We start from the raw sequence: 26,222 nt of genomic DNA, 5'->3' as shown, positions 1-26,222 counted from the left end.
TGCTACATGTGTATCCATTCTTCCTGTGGTCTCGATTTGTGTAACAGGGACGTGAACTGTTTCATTTCTAAACTCAGGTTGATGTGTAAAACCTGTCACACGAAAGAAAACTAACTTAGATCATGAAACTGTACAACACATAAGCAGGAGTGTGTGTTTGTGTGGCTTTTGTGTCCAGTCAATACTGATTAGAGTTCTAAACATGGCTCATTCATAAAATAAACAAGATGTATCCACAATCTGTATTCGTTTTGCACATTACTGTACATCCTCTGACTAGCGTGGACTTCAGAGTGTTTTGTATGAGTTAAAAATGTCTATAACAGTAAAATATGTCTATGTATGTGCCAAAGAAAAATAGAAACATAACTCAAGTGACAAAATAAATAACTTTTGCCACCTCAGCCCCGCCCCTCCACACCAGCCTCAGGCCATCCAGTGTTACTCAACCCCTCACCCCCCTCCCCCATCACAGGCCGGCCCTGCCCAGCCCCTCTGGCCAGCCTCTATAAATGAACCAGTCCTGTATGGAGATCAGACACAACCAGTCTGAAACCATCCCACTCTGATGCACCAGATTCAAAAGTAGCCAGAAAGACGCTCCTACAGAAAACTTGTAAGTACAATATTTATTTTCACATTTTATTTCCTTTATGTTTTGTTATAATTTACAGCTTATATGGTATTTTTTATGGATAACCTCAGGATATTTATGCCTTTTGAAAGCACAGTGGGTTTTCTATCAGTGATATTGCCTTCTGTAAAGTTTATTCAGATTTCCTGTCAGTGTTTCTGGTTGTGAGTGAGTGTTTTTGTTTGTGGCTTCTTTCCCACGCAGGAGGAGAGATGAAGCTCCTGACCGCTGCCCTCGTCATTGTTTATCTTGCGACAACCTCTGCCAGGCCGGTGAGCTAACCACAGCCCTGCACGTCCATCTGCCCTCCCTCACTTCTCCACTTCTCCACTTCTCCTTTCTCTTTCTCTCGACTGTGTGCCACTTCTTCTCTACAACATCTTGTTGTATCCACAAAGTCAATTGTGATTTGTTTAGACACTGAAAACTGTTTGCTGTCACTTCAGTAGCCATCAACCAGCCGGCTGCAAACACTGGAAGCTGCTGTTTAGCCCTAAATGTGAGGTCGACGGCACTTCTGAGACATAACTGGGCAATTCCCTGGACTGTGTTTAATTTTCTTTTCATGCATGTCCTGTTAATGTGACACACTGCCACCACCCAGAAAGAACAGGATGTCAATGTAACATCAGAAAGATGTTGACTCTTGGAAGTTTAAATCAGTTTGATGTCCATCGTTGGCTAATTGGCATTTTGAGGTCAAGATATAATTCTGAAAGAAGACATTTTTGGCATTTTTAAGTTGCATGCAATAAATCCCTTCTTCCATCAGACTTTCTCCCTTGCTAACCTAACCCTAAAGCTCTCATTCCCTCCTGCACTGGCACTGAGACTCTCACAGTGGATGTAATGTGTGTGCTGAAGAATCATCCAGCATCAGTGTCATTTCTAGCTTTAGGAAATTAAAATTGAACTGTGTGAATGTAGCGACTCATTCATCTCATGCGTTCTCCACAGCCCCGCTGGCACCGGCACCATGATGCTGACATCCCTGACAGGGGCAGGAGACCGGGGTGGGACAGGTTTGGGTTGAGTGAGTCTTCCAGCCACAGATCCTCTTCCTCCTCTTCCTCCGAGTCGTCCGAGTCGTCCGAGTCTTCAGAGTCATCTGAATCCAGAGAGTCATCGGAGGAAATCATCACTCAGACCTTCCCACCCGAGACAACTGTTCTCATGATAACCGATGATGTGACACCAACCCCCACTCCCTCATCAACCGGGGAAGTGACTCGCTGCGTTACCTTGGAGATTCCAACAGAACCTCCCATCACAGAAAGCAGAGGAGACAACTAACAAACAAGTCCTATTAAAGTGCAACCTCAGTGAGGTGAATGGGGTTTTATCAGAGGTAGCGATGCTGAGTCAGGCTGATCTAAACTTCATCCCACAGGATTGACATGACAGATTATAGAAAATATAAATAAATCATGTCTATATGTAGTGTTTGTTTCTAATTTGGGATATTAAGTGAGATGAACTCTTATAGATGAATAGTAATCTTTAACATCTGTAGAATTATTGTGTAATGTACAGGAAACATTATTCTAATTAAAATGTAAATCAGTTGAGATGATGTCTGTCACATTTTGATGTTTGATTTCTTGTTTTTACTATGAATTGGTGATGCTGCATTTAGATATGGAAGCATAACACAGACAAATCAATGATTCTGTTGTGATGGTCAGTATAGTAGTGAAGGACAGTGATGTACTGTATTTCTCCCTGTGTGCCAAAGGTGTTTATTTTAGCATTTAATAACAAGTATTCATTTTTCATTTTCAGTGGGCTATAAAGATTATATTAAGGTTCATCAAAATAAATCAAGATCTCAGAAAAACAACAACAATTTAGGCTTAAAGGCTTAAAATCCTACAATAGGATTCATGTGCAGATTCATCACAGTTGACATTCTCCAGATTTAGTTTACTGGGTAAAAGAGATGAAGTATCCAGGGCATCCCAGTGTATGCCCAGACAGTGTTTTTATAGATAGGAGGGTGTGTCCTGGTTGTTGTGTTAGCTCTCTACAACATCCTGAATTATGATCATGGTGGCAGTGGTTTTGTTATGTAGCGTAGAAGCCTCTCCCTAAATAGAATAAAAGGTTGGGCGCCAGACAGCAGGATTGTAAGTCCCGACTGTCACTTTTATATTAGGATTTTCCTGTTAAACGATTACTTCCTAAGGGAGAGAAACCCAGCAGCTCACTTCCTTGCTACATAAATCACGTCACATAATCAGAAATCAAACACATCAAACTCAAGGGGTTTAAGGATGGTAAAGTAAATAGTCTTATTGTCTCTCAGACAGCCATCAATAACATCATCATCATCAAACAGTTTAACGAATTAATCAAATTAATCAGATCAAGCAGGATAAATCAGGAGGTAAAACAGTCAATTCACAGAACTTAAATTAAACGTAAATATGCAGACTGTTTCCTTAAATAAAGTCTCTGCTTAACTGAAGTCCAAGAGTGTGTATGTATGAGTGTAGGGGTGTATGTGGGGAGGGACAGGGGTTTGTATGTGAGTCTTCAGGGGGCCAGTCCGTTCCGGGGAAGGCGAGGGAGTGTGGGAGTGAATGCAGTTCAGTTCAGTTCAGTTCATAGGAGTGTGCATGTAGGTGTGTGGGGAGGGAGGGGGAAAAGAGAATCCAGTTCCGGGCAGGTAGGAGATGGGGTATGTGTGGGTCAGGTAGGGGAGGGAGAGGGAGAGAGAGAGCAGGAGAAATTCTCAGGTCAGACAGGGAGAAGCCAGGAGAGTTTGGGGTAAAGGGGACTTATCTGCTGATACAGGGGTACACGGTTGTCCTCCGACCCGGAGAGAAAGCCACGCCTGAGTCCGAGCAGTGACAAATCCGCCTGCTCCAGGGATTCAGTTCCTTTTCCCGAGTCCTGGGTCCACGTACAGATTCCTCAGCTTTCCTCAGTTAAAGTATTTTTTCCACTTTTACTTTAAACTCTTTTCCTCCTTTCCTTATGTTCTCACTTCTTGTGTTCAGACCTCCTTCCTCCTTTCAGTCTCTCCTTTGTTTGATTTTCCCGCCTCTCAGACTCTCACAGGTGGTCTGATTTCTAACCTCCCTTCCTCCTCCCTACCAGTGATGTCATCACCTGCTTCCTTTCACCCTCCTCCTTGCTACACTCCTCCTCCCATCGACAAGACCACGTCTAGTGGTCGCACAGAGCGTCACTCCAAGAATCCGACGAAATCCTCCTCCTCTGAACTTTCCTGGAAGATGTCTAGTATCTTTTGTTTTTCCAGGCGCTCCAAGTCCTCCACACTCGGATAGAAGGGCTTCAGATTACAGACATGGACCGTCCTTACATCCCCACCCGTATCTTCCAGAACGACACGGTAGTTCAGGGGTCCTAATTGTTGGACCACCCTATAGGGGCCTTTCCATTTCTTCGCCAGCTTAGCCGTGAACTTTCGCTGAGCATGCGACTGAGGAAAATTCCTAACCCACACTCGCTGTTTGGGTTGGAAATCAACATCACGGCGAGTCTTGTTATAACTTCTCAGTTGCCTTTGTTTCGCTTTCTTTATGTTTTCCTCCACATTTGCTTTAAATTGCGACAGCTGCTGGACGACATCATAGGCAGGCGCATCTGGGGAATAAACTTTTCCTTTTAGAACTTTATCCAACGGGCTGCTAAGCTTCCGGCCGATATGTAGTTCAGCAGGGGTGACCCCTGTAGTTTCTTGGACTGCAGAGTTAATGGCAAACCGGAACTCCGGAAGGAGTTGGTCCCATTTAGCATGGCTGTCATCGACGTAAGAAGCGATCATACCCTTTAGAGTACGATTTACTCTTTCAGTCAGATTTGTCTGGGGGTGGTATGCGGTGGTGAGCTTGGGTTTTACAGTCCATTGTGCACAAAGTTCCCGGAAGACCTCCGACACAAACTGACATCCTCGATCCGATAAGATGTGATCCGGTACTCCCCATCGTGTGAAGATCTCAGTCCTCAGGAAGCGAGCAACCGTTTGGGCCGTAGCCGTCCGTAGAGGGGAAAACTCGACCCAGCGGGTATAATAGTCAACCACTACCAATAAATATTCGTGCCGTTGCGGACTTTTGGGTAGGGGTCCCATGAGATCAATGCCCAACATCTCGTTGGGGCCGGAGACACGGGTCTGCTGAATTTTGCCGGCGGGTTTCTGGTTGCCTGCTTTCAAACTCTGACAGACCGTACACTGCCTGATGAAGGCTTTTACATCCGACCACATCCCAGGCCAATAGGCTACTTCATACAGCCTTTTATAGGTTTTGAAGATGCCTGCATGTCCACTCAAAGGGCTTTCATGATAATTCTTGAGGATTTCATGAACAAGACTGAGGGGGATGTAAAGCCGGTAGTGGAATTGGTGTTCAGTTAGTTGCTTTTTATGATATAGTTTGTCCTCCACGACCGCAAACTCCTGTTCCACCTTTCTGTTCTTTTCAGCCAATTGCCTCAAGATTTCCTCCACTTTTTTGTCCTTATGTTGTTCTGTCCAAACCCTTTCAAGAGATAGGGATATGTTTTCGTCCGTTTTTTTAGAGTACAGACCACACTGGACCTGAGGAGGGATCCGGGAAAGAGCATCAGGAGCACTGTTTAGCTTCCCTTTCCGGTATTCCACAATGAAATCAAAACGTTGCAGCCTTAGTGCCCACCTGATCAGCCGACTCGTGGTTTTCGTTGAGGAGAGGACCCATTTTAAGGCAGAGTGATCCGTGACAACAGTGAAGAGCTTTGGTTCCAGATAATGCTGCCATCGTTCTAGAGCCCAAATGATTGCAAGACATTCTTTTTCTGTTGCCGAATAGTTCTTTTCCGCTCGGTTTAACGTTCTACTAGCATAAGCGAGAACTACTTCACCGTCGGTGTGGTCCTTCTGGGTCAACACAGCTCCTAGTCCAATGTCACTGGCGTCAGTATAAACTGAGAAGGGAAGTTCTGGGTTAGGATGCCCTAAGATAGGGGGAGAGATCAGACAGGACTTCAGCTGATCGAAAGCGTGCTGACAGGATTGATTCCAAATGAAAGGTCTCCCTTTTTTCTTAAGATCGTTCAAAGGTTGAGCGACTTTTGAGAAGTCGGGAACGAACTTATGGTACCAACCTGCAAGTCCTAGGAATCTCTGAACTTCCTTCAGGTTCGTTGGTACAGGGTAGGATCGAATTGCCTCAACTTTGTCCGGATCAGCACTGACTCCGTTTCCCGAGACGATGTGCCCAAGAAATTTGATTTCTTGCAGGCAAAATCTAGATTTCTTTAGATTGACAGTGAGATTAGCGGTGCGAAGTCGATCCATTACAGCCTGTAAGCGCTCAAACTGTTGGGTTACAGAGGATGAGTACACGATTATATCATCAATGTAGACGAAACAAATTTCACCCCGCAGACCATCCAGGACTTTTTCCATTAGTCGTTGGAAAGTGGCCGGGGCATTTTTAAGTCCAAACGGCATGACATTAAAATGATACAGGCCGACATGAGTGACGAAGGCAGTCTTGGCTTTACTATCAGGATCCATTGGTACCTGCCAGTATCCGCTGTTTAAGTCTATTGTGGAGAACAAAGAGGAACCCGAAAGTGACTCCAGAATTTCATTGATGTTAGGGAGAGGATAGGCATCTGTCTCTGTGACAGCATTGACCTTCCGGAAATCAACACAAAACCTGTGTCCACCATCTTTCTTCGGAGGCAGTACTACAGGAGAGGCCCACCCAGAATGGGAGGGTTCAACAACTCCAGCAGCGATCATCTCCCTTAACTGTTCCTCCACAATGGCTTGCTTAGCAGCCGGCATTCTGTAAGGTCTCTGTTTGAATGGCACACAGTTAGTGGTGTAGATGGTGTGTTGCAGAACATCAGTTCTCCCAGGTGTATGGTTACAAACCTGTGGGTTAGATTCCAGAAGATGCCGTAATTGTTGTTTTCCTTCCTCCTTTAAGTGAGCACCAGACACAGCGATGTTGATGTAATCTTGCACTTCCATTCGCACTGGTTCCAGAGTGAGGATGGGAGGTGGAACAGAGCTGATCAGGGAAAGTGACTGGCCTGGCTTGTTTTTTGTCAGCCAAGAGGTGTGCTGTGGGAAGTAAGCACTACCTGGCTGAAACGGGTAGGTTACAGAAGGGTCAGACACAAAACTGTAAGCTCTATCAGCTACAGTGATTACCATCCCCACACTAGCAATGAAATCAAGGCCTAGCACCATACCATAGGCCAGAGCCTCTGGTCCCAGTACAGCGACAGGTAGAGTGCACACTCTTCCCTGAAGATCAATGCTCAGTTTTCCCCATCCAATGGGAATGGCGGCCGCCCCATTCGCCAGGTACAGTGGACTTTCCGTCCAGGGTTGGAGGCTCGCCTTGGAGCCTGCTAACTCCACCCAGAGATACTCGTGAAGGAGAGTATAGCTAGCCCCTGTGTCCACGATGGCTTTTCCACGCCATGCACCAATGGAAACTGGGACAACGAGCTGTTGGGGACTAGAGGTCTCAGGTGGGGCACCTGGAGTTAAGGGGACGGATGCACAGGATCCATTTTGCTTTTGCTGAAAGGATGGTGCGAGAGAGTTCTTTGATTTCACCACTGACACCGAACCATTTCCGGGCAACCCTTTTGATTTTTGGGGTCGGGGATGGTGCTTTGGCGGCCCCTGCTGCCGGTAAGGAGTAGCCGAGCCACCAGGTGAATGGTAATGTGGACAAGAGCCAGGAGCATGGTCTCCCTTACACCTCCAGCACAAAACAGCTGGTCTCGGTTTGTCAGTAGGTTGCACTAAGGTAGTATGCTTGTGAAAAGGAGGAACAGTTCTAGTCCCCATTCTACGATTGTATTCAAGTTGCTGCTCAAAGTCTTTTTCAAACTGATGACCAAGACGCACTAGCTCTTCAACAGAATCCACTCGACCCCTGAGCTGACTAGCAAGAAGAGGTTTTATGTTTTTTAAGATCCTTTTGACAATGTCAGACTCAGTAAGAGAGGGCTTCCATCTTTTACAGAGAGCTCGGTAAGAAAAAGCAAAGTCTCTGATGGATTCATTCTCTTTTTGTCGGCTGGTTCGGACACGTTCAGCCAGCTCATCTTCATAGTCTTCTGAAAGAAAGGCAGACAAAAAGACAGTCTCAAACTGGCTCCAAGTAGTGACATCTACTCTGGCGATTTCCCACCAGTCACGAGCAGTGCCATGGAGGACAGTTCTGAAAGTGGCCAGAACATCAGAATCGATTAAAGGATGCAAGGCAAGAAAGTCATGGCACTTAGACAAATAATTAAGGGGATCCGGATCATCCTCCGGCCCTCCATAGGTGGGAAAGGTCAAACGGATATGATCACTTTTCATTACAGGTGGTGTTGTACCGATAGCTGGGGATGGTTTGTCAGAAGACTCCTTAAAACTTACAGAAGAGGAGGTAGATTTGACCTCTGACATGAATGACTGTAGCCGTCCTTCCAGACCAGAAGAGGTCTGTTCCAGCCGTGCCAACTGCTCCTTATTTTCAGTCTCCGTTTTCCTCAGGCTGGCCGCCATCCTGGCCAGCTCAACGCTACTTGTCTCCACTGATTGTGCCAACTTACGAACACATTCTTGTGTATTCTTGTGGAAACCTTTCAGCTCCTGTTGGACCTCCAGTTGAAGTTGTTCCACCATGAAGCGAACCACAGACAACACAGATTTTTCAGAGGCTTTCACTTCCTCTTCCACAATCCGTTTGACTCCTTTTACAAGCTTATCCATTTCAGTTTCCGTACCTTCTTTAAGTGATGCAATCATAGTACGAAGTTGTTGATGATTGGTATTTATTTGATTCCCAAGATCTTTAATCTGTCCCATTGAAGAATCTTGGCTTCCCTTTATGTATGTTGTTAGCTCCTTAATAGCCACATGTTGCTCCTTCATTTCCGTGTGCATCCTGTTCCAGCCTTTCTGTGTTTGTTCTGCGAGATGATTCAGACCCCGAGCGGGGGTGTGTATGGCCCGAGGAAGTTCATACTGAGGAGGAGACGCTGCTGAATAAGGTGAGGAAGGCTCAGTTTCCCAAGCGAGAGATTGATCAACTGCATGTAAGTTATCCGAGGGGGGAGAGGATTTAAGCGGGATTGTGGCTTCCAATGCTCCATCTAGAATTTGTCTGGGGGTTGGAAAGTAAGTCTGTAGGTGGGCACCGAATCCAGAGGGGGCACATTGCGTGGCACAAGGGGTTTGAACATCTGGAGCTTCTATATCCAGGGAAACACTTGGTGATAACGTAGAATTCTGTTTAGCCATACTGCAAGGTGGGTGTGTGTGGGTGTGTGGGGGGGTTGTGGTTGCAATATATGAAATACGAATTATGGCACAGAATACAGCACAACCGCTTTGTTCATCACCTTAAACAAATTTCAATAGCAGTCGAAACAACATAGAAAACATTTCAACATTGCAAATAGCAGGGGCAGGATGGCTGCACCTGAAAACCCACAAAACGAACCCCAAAAGACAGGCACAAGAAAAAAAAATGTCTTACTCCTTTAACGCAATATAAAGCAGGAGCTTATGGCTCGGGCCCCACGTTGGGCGCCATTTCTGTAGCGTAGAAGCCTCTCCCTAAATAGAATAAAAGGTTGGGCGCCAGACAGCAGGATTGTAAGTCCCGACTGTCACTTTTATATTAGGATTTTCCTGTTAAACGATTACTTCCTAAGGGAGAGAAACCCAGCAGCTCACTTCCTTGCTACATAAATCACGTCACATAATCAGAAATCAAACACATCAAACTCAAGGGGTTTAAGGATGGTAAAGTAAATAGTCTTATTGTCTCTCAGACAGCCATCAATAATATCATCATCATCAAACAGTTTAACGAATTAATCAAATTAATCAGATCAAGCAGGATAAATCAGGAGGTAAAACAGTCAATTCACAGAACTTAAATTAAACGTAAATATGCAGACTGTTTCCTTAAATAAAGTCTCTGCTTAACTGAAGTCCAAGAGTGTGTATGTATGAGTGTAGGGGTGTATGTGGGGAGGGACAGGGGTTTGTATGTGAGTCTTCAGGGGGCCAGTCCGTTCCGGGGAAGGCGAGGGAGTGTGGGAGTGAATGCAGTTCAGTTCAGTTCAGTTCATAGGAGTGTGCATGTAGGTGTGTGGGGAGGGAGGGGGAAAAGAGAATCCAGTTCCGGGCAGGTAGGAGATGGGGTATGTGTGGGTCAGGTAGGGGAGGGAGAGGGAGAGAGAGAGCAGGAGAAATTCTCAGGTCAGACAGGGAGAAGCCAGGAGAGTTTGGGGTAAAGGGGACTTATCTGCTGATACAGGGGTACACGGTTGTCCTCCGACCCGGAGAGAAAGCCACGCCTGAGTCCGAGCAGTGACAAATCCGCCTGCTCCAGGGATTCAGTTCCTTTTCCCGAGTCCTGGGTCCACGTACAGATTCCTCAGCTTTCCTCAGTTAAAGTATTTTTTCCACTTTTACTTTAAACTCTTTTCCTCCTTTCCTTATGTTCTCACTTCTTGTGTTCAGACCTCCTTCCTCCTTTCAGTCTCTCCTTTGTTTGATTTTCCCGCCTCTCAGACTCTCACAGGTGGTCTGATTTCTAACCTCCCTTCCTCCTCCCTACCAGTGATGTCATCACCTGCTTCCTTTCACCCTCCTCCTTGCTACAGTTAAATTACTGTATGTGTTGTGACGGCATTTTTTAATTTGACTATGGCCTAGAGGGCTGGAGACAATCTGCATCTTGTTATTGTTTTCAGTTTTAACATGTGGACTTTTCACACTTCTATCTGTTTGTTGTATTTTTTTTGTCCTAATGAATAGAAATAAAATATATGAAATCACAAAGAAATTGTACAGTTTGTAATATGACTACTTTCTGTAGATCAGGTTGTTGGTTAGAGTTTGAAACGTTCTCTGTTCGCTTGTGATTGTGTACAGCTCTCTTGAACATGTTAAACAATTTGTCATGCAGAAAAAATGGTATTTAAAGGGGAACTATGCAAGTCAGGTCACTTTTTTCTCTACAGAGTTTGGGACTGCATGTTTTCACTGTTGTAAAACTCACAAAATACATTTACTTCATTAGGCTACATTGTTACTCTACATGTATCTTACAACTACTGTTATCTTAAGGTAATTGACACTATAGCCTACTTTTGTTTGTTGGATCTGTTGATCTTTGAAATTTCAAAGTGATGAAAATTTCAATCACACATCTCCATCTAGTGGGCAAAAACTAAAACACCAAGATCATGGACTTTATTTCCTTTGCCGCTGACGCTTATTACTGCACTAAGGTTGGTACTGAAACACAATAATGACCTTGAAAATTGTAGTACTGGACCAAAATCTATTTAAAATCATAAAACAGCAGAGATGTTGATGTGATTCTTTGTCTTGTTTCAGATAGGGATGTATAGAGATAGTCCCACTCTAAATTTCTCAATCTAGACAAAATTGATTCCTGCTGTAGGAGGCAAAAGAGTGACTATGAGCATCTTCTGTCTCCACTGCTACTTTTTATGTAGGCTACTATCATATATTATCTTTTTGTGCCTTTGTCTGCATCTGGTCCTGTAACTTCTCCCATCCCTCTCTTCAGCATCAAGCACCATTTCGCCTCCATAACTATCTGTGACAGGTCAGACAAAGTTCTATAGCTCCCAAAATCTGTCTGCCCATTTTCTAATAACAAAAACTAAACCACTGTGATACACACACTGATCTATTATGATGATAAAGACTGATGTGCTCCTCTCCCTTTCTCTTTCTGCAGCAGAAACAGTGGGGCATGAACCTGAGCTCATGAGGAGAGCAGCTGAAGATAGACCTGTCACAATTTAAGTGGAGATTCCCAAACATGGAATAGCGCATGGTCATGACTTCGTTACATGTATCTATTTGAATTATAGATGTCTGAAGCCCCCAACATGAGAAATAACGTCATCTGAAGTAGCGTAACGTTGGTTTAAGCGGGAGGAAGTGGAGGCTCCGTGCTGCGCGGCAATTTCAAGAGGAGCAGCTGAACCAATCAGAGGAGGGGGGCCACACAGTCGTATTTGCATACAGCCTTGTATAAGTAGAGCGGCTCCCTCTTTTCATTCTCATCTGACTCTGTCTACAGAACAAGATGCCTGAACCAGCAAAGTCCGCGCCCAAGAAGGGCTCCAAGAAAGCCGTCACCAAGGCCCCCGGTAAGGGCGGCAAGAAGAGGAGAAAGAGCAGGAGGGAGAGCTACGCCATCTACGTCTACAAGGTGCTGAAGCAGGTCCACCCCGACACCGGCATCTCCTCCAAGGCCATGAGCATCATGAACTCGTTCGTCTCCGACATCTTCGAGCGCATCGCCGCCGAGGCCTCTCGTCTGGCTCAATACAACAAGCGCCGCACCATCACCTCCAGGGAGATCCAGACCGCCGTCAGGCTGCTGCTGCCCGGGGAGCTGGCCAAGCACGCCGTGTCTGAGGGCACCAAGGCCGTCACCAAGTACACCAGCTCCAAGTAAACAGCTCAGCTGCTACTGCATCAACACAAAGGCTCTTTTCAGAGCCACACACTCACTCTGCAGAGCTAAGTCCTCATTTACACACTGAAACAACACTAGTTAAAAGGTACTTTATTTGTCACATATACAGCTAGTAGCCTACAGTGAAATCCTTTCTCTGCGTTTACCTCATCCCTGAGGAGCAGTGGGCAGCGCCCGGGGACCAACTCCAGATTATGAGCCTTTGGTCAGGGGCACTGACTGGAGGATCAGGCTAGCTGCATGTTTTAGTGGTGGGGGAAACCGGAGCACCGTCTTGCTGTGAGGCAACAGTGCTAACCACCGTGCCACCAAGTGGAGATGTTCACTAGAGAAATTGCTACTATAATGTGCACAAATGACTAAATGTTGTGGAGGTTGAACTAATAGTTATGATGATTTTTATTCTGATCCAAGAAAAGCAACTGAGAAAAACTGTAGTCTACTTAACATCATCCAAACATTATTTCATGATCACAGAATTAATTCTTAATAAATCCTGGATCAGAGTCTTTACCTGGGTCTACATCTAAATGTAACATCTCCTCTCCAGGTCCCAACACTTCACCACATTAGTGTTCAAACTCTGTTGTAACTAGTTAGAAGACAGTTTGGTAACTCAAGTTATGTGAACCATGAATTTACAATGAAGATAACGATTCAACAGTAGGCTGCAATAAATGCTACAGTGTTCGCTTGTGCAGTTCAGGTGGATATCAACACCATCCTGCACTACATCAGCTGCTGATCCAAGACCTGTTGTGATAGCCTACACTTGGCTCATATCACATTGTAGCTCTGATACAGGACAGAGGGACAAATGATCTCAAGTCTCGTCTTTAAACTACTGTCTATTAAAATGCTCACAACATGTCAACTCGGTACATGTGATGAATGAATGGACATTAAATGTTGCTTGTGACCTCAAATTCAATCTCCCTTGGTATAAATAAAGCTGAACTGAACTGCTCCACACTGACTGACACAGTGTGTTGAGGTCAGCTGACTGAAACCTGCAGAGGCTGTGTTGACCTGGACTTGACAACCTCTGTGAAATAAAGATACTTGATGAAGATGTTTCCTCCTCCTCATCATCATCATCATGGACATAATACACTCACGACCTTTATACTACTGATAAACTGCTACACTCAGAGACAGCCATTCTGTTATACCTACTATACAATAGTTACTCTATTATATTCATATTCTTTCTATATCAATATTATTTAGAGATTTATATTTAACAGTCACACATTGACTGCATAAAACAACATAGCCTATTAATGTAACAATGTGACATGATGTTGGACTTTATTTCTCCTCTGTTTTCTCATGAAGTCTGACATATAAACACAGAGTGTCTCTACCAGCAGAGCTCTGTCCAGAGAGCAGCCACACACACATGAAGCCTTCACTGTACACGCAACAAATAAAGATACAATCACTGACACTTGTGTATGAGGAGGTTTCACTCTGAGACACTGTAACAATGTGAAGCTGGCGTTGTGTTTTTAATGTAACGAGCTACAGACACATGTTACATTGTTACATTCACAGCTCTGACAGAGTCTGCTTCAGCTTTGGTCCAGGTCTTGTTGCTTTGAAAGGTTAGCCTACTCCGAGGAAAGTTGCTTCGTTGCTGATGCTGATTTGTTGCTTGTGTGGCGGGCGAGGGAGTCCTACCAAGATTATAGTTTAACTCAAATCAAAAAGTAACCAAAACCAACAACGCCACCTATCCATCCCCTAAATACACATGAGCACTTTTATTTTATTCAATTTCTTTCATTCTCCCTCTCTCATACATAAACCACACAATCCTGCACTAGACACACAGCATTTGTTTTTTTTAATCTATTTTTATTAATTTATTTTTTCTCTCTTTCTCCCTCCCTCCTGCCTTGGTCCACTCCCGTCCTCCTCCCTCCCTCTTCCTGCTCCTCCCTCTTGCCGCTCACCAAGCTCCACCCTCATCAGCGGGTATAAAGGACCGCCGCGCTGAGCCTGCAGCATTGAGTAGACATCTACTGAACTGACAAGATGAGTGGTCGAGGAAAAGGAGGAAAGGGACTCGGTAAAGGAGGCGCCAAGCGGCACCGTAAAGTTCTCCGTGATAACATCCAGGGCATCACCAAGCCCGCCATCCGCCGTCTGGCTCGCCGCGGCGGAGTCAAGCGTATCTCCGGTCTGATCTACGAGGAGACCCGCGGGGTGTTGAAGGTCTTCCTGGAGAACGTCATCCGCGACGCCGTCACCTACACCGAGCACGCCAAGAGGAAGACGGTCACCGCCATGGACGTGGTGTACGCTCTCAAGAGGCAGGGCCGCACTCTGTACGGCTTCGGAGGTTAAAGTCGTTGCATCAATAGCAACAACACAACAAAGGCTCTTTTAAGAGCCACACACACTCACTGAGAGCTCTTTCCTTTGAATATGAACGTAGCCTATATAATATGTTTTTGCGCTGTCGCTTTCCTGAGCATCCTGCAGATGTCAGAATGGCACTAGATGTAAGCTAGGTGTAATTTAAACCAAAAGTCTTGGTTACAATATAGTTTTTATTTTTTAGAGTGAGGTTAGAGGAGAAACCAAGGTGGCTACAAATGTAACAGTTGGAAGAAAAGCAGAACATTGGTAACATTGGCTGAGCTAAAAAGTAGCCTATGACACCTGGTAGGCTACAATGTCACAAAATATAGTAGCAGCAGTTTGCAAGATGATAATTACTGCACTCACTAGAACAATGTTTAATCCATGTAACTTAATATAAGAAATAATGGAATTGACACAAATGTGATTGTATGAGATGAAATGTGACAGTTAATATTCAGGAGTGCCCCACTTAGTAGGGGGGAAGGACATTACGGAAGAAAGATTACACCGTTATTTTTTTAGCTAAATGATATTAGATTTAGGAAAAATAGGAGAGGTAGGCTTACCTTTTATTGCTGTTGCCTTACCCTTTTGGAGCTAAAATACCCTTGTGAATTATTTGCATGTTAGAGAAGTGAAATAACATCTGAACACCCAAAGTCACTCATCTATGGTGTTGTGAACTTGATTGATCACTCCAGTGACGGTTTACATAACAAATGTATTTTACTAAATGGGGGCTATAGGACATTAAACCACATGTAGTCAATCATGGCGTATTCTTTAAATTATGGTATGCTACTCTGTTTTTCACACTTCCATAAGAATAAAGTTGGCCACCAAAATGTTCAGATGAAACCAGAATTTCCATTTTTTATTTTTTTAAAGTATATTTTTTGGCTTTTTTTTGCCTGTATTTGATAGCACATATAGACAGGAAAGGGGGAGGCAGAGAGAGGGGGAATGACATGCAGGGAAGGTCTGCCCGACACGGGATTCGAACCGGGGACGCCTGCGTCGAGGACTGCCCCCATTTCATTTATTTTTTTTGTTCCATAGCTACATAACATGGACATTTTCAACTCAAACGTTAAAAAACAAAAAACAATAACATTAATTCACAAATGCCAATCGATGGAAAGGAGCAGGAAGAAAAACATGTTATTCTGCCCAGCACTCAATTCAAAAAGACCAAATGGATGGTCTGTCAGATTACTTGTGTTGTTTATCAACAGCAACAAGAACGAAAACTGAAGCAAACTCTATTGCCCATTGAAATAAATCACAAAAGAGCACATTTCATATGAACTATATTTTTTCTTAATCTCCCTTTAAATCGTTATGTACAGCAGTCCACAATTTCACTCCTATCACTGAAATATACTTTCATGTTAAGGTCGTTCATGCAAACTAATGCTTGGAATTAAATTTCCTTCTGTGGTCTTCACCCACTGAGTGAGGTAAAAGATGGCAGATGATCTGGCAGTAGCCTGCTCCCAGTTTTGCCTTAAACATAACTACAAGAGTTGTAATTGAACTATATCCTTAATTTTCAATAACCCTGATTTAATAAACAATCAATCTGTGTGTTCTCTACAGTCAACTTTATGAATTGTTCTTATAGCTCTTTGTTGTAAAGAAAATAATGATTTTATGTTGCTTATGTAGCCTATGTCTCCCCATATTTCCTAAATAGGCCTACATTAAATCTGACTTTCTGTAAACTCAGTTTACAGAGATGAGTCAGCCTTGTTACAGTAACATCAATGACTCCATGGGAACCACTGCTATTTATACATGTTATAATATTAGAGATATTTTGATTTTGTATTTTTTTTATACCATCACATGTTAACACATTATTGCAGTCTGAATCCTAAAAAACAAACAAGTGTTGACATCAGAGTGCAGCACTAACCTTTATATCTATCATGATGGGGCCAACACATCTGTGAGGCTTAAAATGTTTAATGAATGAACAAATGAATAAACAAATGTTTAACTGATAACTTGAGATGGTCTAATTGTTCAAGGAACATAAGATTTCATTAAACTATGAATAAATTGTATCAATAACGAGTTGAGTAAAGTCAAAGGACAGAGAGAAGAAGTGAATGAATGGTCTGTGTCCTACATATCCACACCAGGGCCGTTGTATAGGGGAGAAAGGTGATGATAATTCTAGGGGCCCAGCGCCCAGTAGGGCCCACAAAAAACCCCGGTAGTCGAATCTCTGTATGACTGAATTATTCTGCATAAGACCCTGACTAATACTCATAGTAATGCTGCATTAGCATCAAAACAAAGTAGGCTAAATGAAGCATCAAAACAAAGTAGGCTAAATAAAAAATGATAATACATAGGCTACGTAGTCTGAGAAAAAAAGTGGAAAAGTCAGGGGCCCACTTTATAGTATTCTTTCAGGGGCCCCAGAATTCCTAGCAACGGTCCTGATCCACACCAGTGATTCGATGGAGGCTCCGTGCTGCGCGGCAACTTCAAGAGGAGCAGCTGAACCAATCAGAGGAGGGGGGCCACACAGTCGTATTTGCATACAGCCTTGTATAACTAGAGCGGCTCCCTCCTTATCACTCTCATCTGACTCTGTCTACAGAACAAGATGCCTGAACCAGCAAAGTCCGCGCCCAAGAAGGGCTCCAAGAAAGCCGTCACCAAGGCCCCCGGTAAGGGCGGCAAGAAGAGGAGAAAGTCCAGGAGGGAGAGCTACGCCATCTACGTCTACAAGGTGCTGAAGCAGGTCCACCCCGACACCGGCATCTCCTCCAAGGCCATGAGCATCATGAACTCCTTTGTCTCCGACATCTTCGAGCGCATCGCCGCCGAGGCCTCTCGTCTGGCTCAATACAACAAGCGCCGCACCATCACCTCCAGGGAGATCCAGACCGCCGTCAGGCTGCTGCTGCCCGGGGAGCTGGCCAAGCACGCCGTGTCTGAGGGCACCAAGGCCGTCACCAAGTACACCAGCTCCAAGTAAACAGCTCAGCTGCTGCTGCATCAACACAAAGGCTCTTTTCAGAGCCACACACTCAGTCTGCAGAGCTAACTCCTCATTTACACATTGAGACAACACACAAGCAGGGGTGCAAACGTGTCACCTTTCGGCGAAATTCGCCGTTTTGGATCCCAAATTGGTCATTTGTGATTCGTGTAAATCCGCAATAAAAATAAATTTGAGAGGGGGGGGGGGGGGGGGTCCGGCGAGGCGAGCCGAGCCGATGCACCTGTCTCTTTAAGACGCATGCACCTTATCTGGATGACAACGAGTGGTGGCAGCGCTCCTCTTCTGTCCAGCAATACACACCTGAAGCTTCACTTTTAATACAGACGAACTAACGCGACTTTTTGAGCATGGCGAGTGAAAGAGTCGGAGCAAGAAGATGCGCCAGCAGTGTTGTATAGGTGCTGTATGGGACCGCGTGTGTGTGATGATCGCGATCGCGGCCGATTAGCGCGTTTAGCATTAATTAGCTCCAGTGTCTCCTTCTTCTCTGGAGGAGGGTCTGGCGAGCGAGACTAGCTCCAGCGCGACCTGTTCAGCAGCAGCAGGAGGAGGAGGTTGACTGACTGTGGCAGGACACCTCTACCTCTGTTTCACTATGTTGCTGGTAAATAATGAGGTTGTAAAAGTAGTAGGCTAAAGTTAAATTATTTTGTATGCACTAATTAAAGGGGCAGAGCTTTACATTTTAGCTTTTATATTTTATAAGATATATTTTTTGTAGGAACCACAATTAATAAATATAGGTTATATATTTCAGTGAATATCTAATTGTTCTTAGCATTTGTTAGATAACTTTATTTGCCCAATAAATTAAAACATGATGGAACTATCAATATCTCCTCCCTTGCAGCCAGAATCTCACCTACTTTTAACCTCAGGCTGTCACAATGATGTATCAGATGTCAGACCGCCTCATTCTTTCAGTTTTAACCTGAATGATAACATGATTGATTTTCCCAACGATCAAATATACCAAACCGAACTGAAAACCATGACCACAAAACCGTGAACCGAACCGTTTACTTGAACATCTTTTAAATACTGCCGCTTAATATGTTTTATGTAACCTATGGCATTTTTAAGCTTCATGTGTGTTATTGGACAGAAAGAGCAGCGCTGCCTCGGAGCATAGCCTACGTAGCCTACAGAAAACACATTTACATCAATAAATAAATGTTTCACAATGAACCAATCAGTCTGTATTAAATTTTATTTAGTTTGAAGGCAAGGTTTGCAAGCTTCATCTGATGGACATCAAGGGACAGATTCTCCAAGTTTTGCACAGCTTTTACTCATGCTAAACCTGCACAGGCTGAAGACCCCCTTCACATATTTCAAAACCAAACACAGAGAGACAGATTGTGCAGGTTTAACAGGAGCAAAAGCTGTGCAAACCTGAGTAAATCTGGACCCTAGTCTCGTGCTAAAATTGACTGTAAATTCACCTTTAAAGTTGTTTTTTTTCTTTTTTAATTTCCCCGGGGGAGCATGCCCCCGGATCCCCCTAGGGGGTCGGTATCTTGTCACCTTTTTTTACCCCTGATGAGTTTGCACCCCTGCACAAGAGATGTTCACTAGTTTACGCTGTATCTAGTTGAAGACAGTTTAATAACTCAAGTTATGTGAACCATGAATTTACAATGAAGATTTTTAGACTGATGCATATAAATGCTGCAGTGTTAACTCGGGTTAGGCTACAAAATGCATTGTCATAGCAGGGTTTTCTATTTTTTTCTAAAGGGTTAGGGTGGTTGGCTCCACACTGACACTCGGCTCATATCACATTGTAGCTCTGATACAGGTCAGAGGGACAAATGATCTCAAGTCTCATCTTTAAACTCAGACTGTGTATTAAAATTTTCACGTGTCAGCTTGTGATGAACGGACATTAAATGTTGCATTTTGACCTCACTGCTCCACACTGACAGACACCAGATCAGTGTGTTGAGGTCAGCTGACTGAAACAAGGACTTGTCAACAACCTCTGTGAAATAAAGAGACTTGATGAAGATGTTTGCCCATCATCATCATCATGCTGATTAGATGTTTTCACCAATCAAACTATGAAACCAGTTGTTCTACCTTTAAAAGCCACTTTGTTTCAGAGTCTGTTCAGCTCTGACTGAAGACATTAAAAGGTCCAAGTCTTTATTTGGAGCCAGATCAGACCCACACAGAGACTATAGCCTACTGCAGGTGTTACACTGTATTCACATAGGAAAGGAAATAAATTAACAAGGTGTGATTCTTTGAGACATTTATGGGATAAGTTTCATTAATATTGATGTAAGTTAAAATAAAGATAATGTCTGGCTTTTTTTTCTTTTTCTTTTTTTAGATAAATATGAACTCTGTTAACAATACAGACAGTCTGGGAGGCTATTAAAGCCACATGCAGAGGTTGTATGGTACTGGAGAATTTGCTGAAGTAGCCTATAGGCTAATGCAGTAGCAGATATCCTATTATTTTTTATTAAAGCTGGTGTTGCTGACTAGAACAGTTACAATCAATTATGAGAAAACTTCTACTGCATTATAGACTGAGGAAAAGATATTATGAATCTAGTGATAAAGCTGGTAAAAAAATATTTGCACTTAGATAAAAAGAAACTGAGTTACTCATCCATAACTGTTATATGTGATCATAATGGAGGCTTCTATAGGATCTATTTGAAGCCTACAACACTAAAACCAGTTCGCGGAGATGGAAACTATCGGTAGAAAGAAATGTACCAGGCTGTAGCCTATATGTTTTTTTTTTATAATGTCTGATTTTTATCATCATCATCCAAACATTATTTCATGATCACAGAATTAATTCTTAACAATAAGTCCTGGATCAGTCTTTCCTGGATCTAAATGTAACATCTTCTCTCCTGGTCCAGGTCCCAACACTTCACCACATTAGTGTTCAAACTCTCTCAGATCCAAGCTGAACATTTCTCCTCTCTCAAAATGTTTCTCCTGTTATTGAATGCCACATCATCAGACTGCTGTGGTTATTACAGATCAATGAACACTGTCCCGCGTCCTGATTTGGGTTAATTCTCCTTTTTATTTTCCAAGGGAATGGAGGCTGTGTCTCAGATACTTTAATACATTAATTACACAAAACACTTTATACTTTACTGCTTTTTTATTATCCCAACTGAACCATGGTCCAATGGATTCTGGGTAAGCTCAGTGTTTTTTCAATCAGAAGAATGTCTGACAGATGAATCACATATTACCAGGGGTACAATGTTTTAAGCAATTGAACAGTTGTTAGTACGTTTTTAGTTTGTAAATTGAGCAAAGAGAGAATCAATGGAGAGAAAAATCTGAAATTGTTCTAAAAAATTCCTCCATTTGTTTTGCATCTGTTTGTCACCCAGTCTGCAGCAGCTGTTTCCTGTGCCAGTGCTCCAGCTCTCTCTCCATGTGCAGCCTGATGTGTTTAAAATACCCTGTCTGTGATTGTTGTCTAACTCCTCAGTATGTGGCTGTCACACTCTATGAAGCTTCTCAAGCTCAATTACTGAAATGCAAATAGGATTGTTTCAGCTTTCAGGAGTTGTAGAATTTCATTGATCCAGTCAGTTTCCTTTCTTTTGTTGTGCTACAGTTTGAAGGGATGTCTGCCTGTCTTATGTGACGACCTGCTTATCATACTAAAAGGAGCAGCACACATTCTTCCACAGCATTTATATACCAACAATCAAAACCATTCTCACCTGTCCCAGGACAACAGTGTCAGGCCGATGCAAACCACTTACCATAATAAAGGAGAACATGAATCCCCCAGAGCATTTACATGCCTTATTCAACAAGCTGCTACAAGAAAGAAAGAAAAAAAGTCCCTAACAAAACCTGCCAACATAGATACTAGGAAGGAAACCCTGAGAAAAGTTTCTGAGACTGTTTATTCAAAAATCACAACACACAAATGTCTAAACATTTTCCTCTGTAAAATCTAAGTTTGAATAACAACAAAAGAGCAGCAGGCTGCTGCAGTTATAGGCCTCTGAAAGTAAGTAAAAAATAAGACTGAAATGTGCAATAACATGTCATGACACTCTGGGTGGTAGTGGAGGTCTTCATGGTGAACACAGCCTGTGAAAGTGATCCAGGTGGGGATACACACAAACCTGTGTGTTGGTTTGGAGCCGTGAGGAAGAGCGGGAACAAAACTGATGTTGACTCACTACATTACAGAAACTTCCTAGACAAATAACCTGGTCCAGTTGCATTCACATTTAAAATTTCCTTGAGATAACTATGACCTGGACAAATTAGAATATTCGCAGGCTTTGTTTCAGAGTCTGTTCAGCTCTGACTGAAGACATGAAAAGGTCCAAGTCTTTATTTGGAGCCAGATCAGACCCACACACAGACTACTGCAGGTGTTACACACATAGGAAAGGAAATAAATTAAACAAGGTGTGATTCTTTGAGACATTTATGGGATCAGTTTCATTAACATCTGCAAGTTAGAATAAAGATAATGTATGGCTTTTTTAAAAAGATAAATATGAACTCTGTTAACAATACAGACAGTCTGGCAGGCATTTAAAGCCACATGCAGAGGTTGTATAGGTACTGGAGAATTTCCTAATGCAGCAGCAGAGATCCTAATGATCAGAGGTTAAGCCTGGTGTTGCTGACTAGAACAGTTACAATCAATTGTGAAAAAACTTCTACTGCATTATAGACTGAAGTAAAGATATTATGAATCTATAAAGCTGGTAAAATGTTTGCACTTAGATAAAAAACAGTTATTCATCCATAACTGTTGTGTGATCATAATGGATCTATAGGCCATTTGAGCAGGGGAAAAAAAAATCTATTACTCAAAGTTTTATGAATCAGAGTGTAGATACAAGATAGATCTACTCAGTGAAAAACAGGAGAAATGCATCAGTGCTTATGTAACAGTTTAACATACAATACACTCAGTTGCTATTGAGTGTTCTTGTGTTCAATATTTCAATAGAAAAGTAGCTTAATTCTAATGAATGTGTTGTGTTGTTGGTGAGAGTGCAGGAGCTGCTCTTTGTCAGTGAGTGTGTGGCTCTTAAAAGAGCCTTTGTGTGGTTTGCAGCAGCAGAAGCAGCTTTGCTTTACTTCTTGGCGGGCTTCTCGGTCTTCTTGGGCAGCAGCACCGCCTGGATGTTGGGCAGCACGCCGCCCTGAGCGATGGTGACTCCGCCCAGGAGTTTGTTGAGCTCCTCGTCGTTGCGGACGGCCAGCTGCAGGTGACGGGGGATGATCCTGGTCTTCTTGTTGTCGCGGGCAGCGTTTCCAGCCAGCTCCAGGATCTCAGCGGTCAGGTACTCGAGCACAGCCGCCAGGTAGACGGGGGCGCCGGCTCCCACACGCTGAGCATAGTTTCCTTTACGCAGCAGCCTGTGGACACGGCCCACGGGGAACTGGAGCCCGGCACGGGAGGAGCGGGTCTTGGCCTTAGCGCGGGCTTTGCCTCCGGTTTTTCCACGTCCACTCATTTTTGCAGTTTCTGTATGACAGTCAGTCAGAGAAAGTGAGGAGCAGACACACACAGCCTTGGTTAAATGAGCGCGGAGAGCGCGGGACAGTCGGTGAAGGACCAATCAGAGGAGAGGCCGCTCTGTCCTCCAACGAGCAGCCGACGCTCAGGCGGGGGAGGCGGGGAGGGTCTCTCCTCTGGGCGGTGCCGAGCTCCAGGAGCCCAGGACCACCAATCAGGACCCGGGACCCGGAGCAGCGTCACCGAGTCTCAGCCGGTCCCACGCTTTAAGAGCCGAGGCGCCGTGGTTAGAGACACTTGACTTTTCTCCTGCTCAGAGAAACAACTCGTAGTTTATCTACCATGGCAAGAACCAAGCAGACCGCTCGTAAATCCACCGGAGGCAAAGCCCCCAGGAAGCAGCTGGCCACCAAGGCTGCCCGCAAGAGCGCCCCGGCCACCGGCGGCGTCAAGAAGCCTCACCGCTACAGGCCCGGTACCGTGGCTCTCAGGGAGATCCGTCGCTACCAGAAATCCACCGAGCTGCTGATCCGCAAGCTGCCCTTCCAGCGCCTGGTCAGGGAGATCGCTCAGGACTTCAAGACCGACCTGCGCTTCCAGAGCTCGGCCGTCATGGCTCTGCAGGAGGCCAGCGAGGCTTACCTGGTGGGTCTGTTCGAGGACACCAACCTGTGCGCCATCCACGCCAAGAGAGTCACCATCATGCCCAAGGACATCCAGCTGGCCCGCCGCATCCGCGGAGAGAGAGCTTAAAGTGCTGCCGCTCCTCGAACCTCAATAACGGCTCTTTTCAGAGCCACCAACCTCCACTCTAACAGCAAAGTCCTCTGCTCTCATTCATAACAGTTGTATTTTTATTGTGCTAATCAATAACTTTATTCTTATACATACACTAGGCTACACAAACTCTCACCCAACAGCGGTCTCCTCATGGGCGTACTACAAACAGCGTCTTGGACAAATGCTTTTCGTAATTATGGTTATTTTATTGCAAATAATCAATAGCCTAACTCCACTCCAAAAATCATCAAACAAGCGAGCTAAAGAGTTAATATATTTACCAACACAAATCATCAAACAATTAGGCTACGGTATAATGAGTCTGACCAACACAACTCACACCGACCTTGCCTCCTCGGGGGTAGCTATAATACAACAGCTTTCAACGTTTTATCATTAAGTTGCCGTTTCTGCTTTTTGCTCTCTTCCTTTGGTTTACCTTACCGTTTTACTGTTAGCTCATTCATTCCGTGGTCAAGTTGCTTTGTTTTTCCAGCAACACAACACAGAAAGGAAGTAGTGGTCTTCAAAATAAAAGTTCACTATTTTAAACGAAACTATAGCTCCAAAACGGGCAATATACCTAGATGAAATAACATTTTCTTATAATAAAATAAACCCAAATCATGTCAAAATGCATCTAAATCAAACATTTGTTTTTCACGATTTACATACACAAGCTGCCCTCTGGTGGACAAAAGGAGGGACAGCAAGCACAACACCAAAGTTGGTTTGCTATTTTATTTGCAGCTCCAGCACTGGAACCATGATCTAAAATAAACTCTGGAGACAAACAATGCAGAATTCCTCTTCTTCTGATTCTGATTCAGGCATTATTTCTCCAGCTTTTTTGCAAGCCAACATCAGACTTGACTTAAACAGGTATTAGCCTATCTAATTTTCTTAAAACACAAACAAGCCTACTCCAGATGTTAAGGCTAAAAAGACTAATGGGAAAGACTCACTAAATGATCTATGCACAGGCTTCTCCATTTTGCCAGTGGACATGTTTAACCTATCCTTAGAACAGGGAGATCACTTTCCTACATGGAGAAGTGGAAACGATATGAAAGAGGCATAGGCTACTGCATCACACGAGATAATGCTCGCAGAGCGGCCATAAGGAGCAAAAGGCATTATGACAGTAGGTAAAAGCTCAGCCAGGTGATCAAAGCTTAACCAGGCAAACTTTTTGAATGAATGAATGAATGTTTATTTCGATCACAGCATCAAAATTTCACCAAAACAAATTCAAGGTAGTAACAAATACTATATACAGTAGCTGGTCGAAAAGGGTTGCGGCTGAAGCAAAGCTTATAACTGCTGCACCCTCATTTCTCATTTCATTATGAAAAACCATAAGCAGTCTGATCGGAATGGCGCACATACATACACACATACACACATACATACTACATATACTGTACCTACACAGTACGTCCCCCACCGACCATCCTATATCCACAAACCTTCACAACTCAAAAACAAAACAGGTCGAAATTTCCTAGGTTACATTACACAACCCATATCAATCCTCAACTACAAACATACGCTAAAAAACAGTCCGAATCAAACAAACAAGAAAAAATTAAGTTAATTATTTCCCTTTGTTGCTCTCAACATTTTCACTTCTAGGCTATACTTTTCAAAAATATTATTTTTAAACATTGTTTTTAGATGGGCAACATTTTTACTATCTTTAATATCTTCTGGTAAGCTATTCCAAAGTTTCACTCCACAGATAGATATGCACATACTTTTCAACGTGGTACGAGCAAAATGTTGCTTTAACTTCCCTCTCCCTCTTAGGTTGTACCCTTCCTCTCTTTCCCCAAACATTTTTTGGATTTTTCCTGGAAGTAGATTGTGCTTTGCTTTATACAAAAATTGTGCAGTTTTGCAGTCCACTAGATCTCTAAATTTCAATGCTCTTGATTTTAAAAACAATACATTGGTATGTTCATGGTACCCCACATTATGCACTATTCTTATTGCACGCTTCTGCATGACACATATCGTGTGTAAGATGGTTTTATATACCAAAGTCTCTGCGAGAGTAGACTTCGTGACACCCATCTGTACAAATTGCTGTCTCTTTTCAACGTAACTTTTTAACCAATTCAACCCTACCCCTCTAATCCCATATCTCTCCAGTTTCTGTAATAAAATTGCATGGTCAATAGTATCAAACGCTTTCTTTAGATCTATAAAAAGACCCACTGCATACTTCTTGTCATCTATTGCACTTGTTAACTCCTCAACCAGTTCCATCAATGCCATTGCTGTTGATCTGCCTGCTCTGAAGCCATACTGACTTTCCATGAGCAACATGTGTTTATCGATGAAATTGTCCAACCTAACCGCAAAAAGTTTCTCCAGTATTTTAGAGAATTAAGGAAGCATTGATACTGGCCTATAATT

General features: G+C 43.6%; 5 protein-coding genes and 1 long non-coding RNA gene across 6 annotated transcripts; 5 read left to right on the top strand and 1 right to left on the bottom strand.

The window, feature by feature from the left end:
• The first annotated feature begins 541 nt into the window (after positions 1 to 541).
• On the top strand, positions 542 to 2,250 carry LOC310995142. The gene is made up of 3 exons (XR_014595816.1): positions 542 to 616; positions 839 to 906; positions 1,592 to 2,250. It is a non-coding gene; the product is annotated as an uncharacterized lncRNA (long non-coding RNA).
• Positions 2,251 to 11,745: 9,495 nt separating this feature from the next.
• On the top strand, positions 11,746 to 12,120 carry LOC310995158 (histone H2B-like; the record flags this gene model as incomplete). Its single annotated transcript, XM_083984102.1, has 1 exon — positions 11,746 to 12,120. The coding sequence occupies one exon, from the start codon at positions 11,746 to 11,748 to the stop codon at positions 12,118 to 12,120; it is 375 nt and encodes a 124-aa protein (XP_083840228.1).
• Positions 12,121 to 14,181: 2,061 nt separating this feature from the next.
• Positions 14,182 to 14,493, top strand: LOC310994593 (histone H4; the record flags this gene model as incomplete). Its single annotated transcript, XM_083983327.1, has 1 exon — positions 14,182 to 14,493. The coding sequence occupies one exon, from the start codon at positions 14,182 to 14,184 to the stop codon at positions 14,491 to 14,493; it is 312 nt and encodes a 103-aa protein (XP_083839453.1).
• Positions 14,494 to 17,134: 2,641 nt separating this feature from the next.
• LOC310994760 (histone H2B-like) lies at positions 17,135 to 17,509 on the top strand (the record flags this gene model as incomplete). The annotated part of the gene is made up of 1 exon (XM_083983569.1): positions 17,135 to 17,509. One exon carries the CDS (start codon positions 17,135 to 17,137, stop codon positions 17,507 to 17,509), a length of 375 nt encoding a protein of 124 aa, XP_083839695.1.
• Positions 17,510 to 22,635: 5,126 nt separating this feature from the next.
• LOC310994245 (histone H2A-like) lies at positions 22,636 to 23,019 on the bottom strand (the record flags this gene model as incomplete). Its single annotated transcript, XM_083982853.1, has 1 exon — positions 22,636 to 23,019. One exon carries the CDS (start codon positions 23,017 to 23,019, stop codon positions 22,636 to 22,638), a length of 384 nt encoding a protein of 127 aa, XP_083838979.1.
• Positions 23,020 to 23,363: 344 nt separating this feature from the next.
• LOC310995223 (histone H3.2) lies at positions 23,364 to 23,774 on the top strand (the record flags this gene model as incomplete). The annotated part of the gene is made up of 1 exon (XM_083984205.1): positions 23,364 to 23,774. One exon carries the CDS (start codon positions 23,364 to 23,366, stop codon positions 23,772 to 23,774), a length of 411 nt encoding a protein of 136 aa, XP_083840331.1.
• Between the last annotated feature and the right edge of the window lie 2,448 nt (positions 23,775 to 26,222).

The sequence above is a fragment of the Trachurus trachurus genome (genome assembly GCF_905171665.1).
Source record: "Trachurus trachurus genome assembly, chromosome: 12".
Taxonomy (NCBI): Eukaryota; Metazoa; Chordata; class Actinopteri; order Carangiformes; family Carangidae; genus Trachurus; species Trachurus trachurus.
Note: the sequence above shows the minus strand (reverse complement) of the source record. Positions and strands in the feature narration are given on the sequence as shown.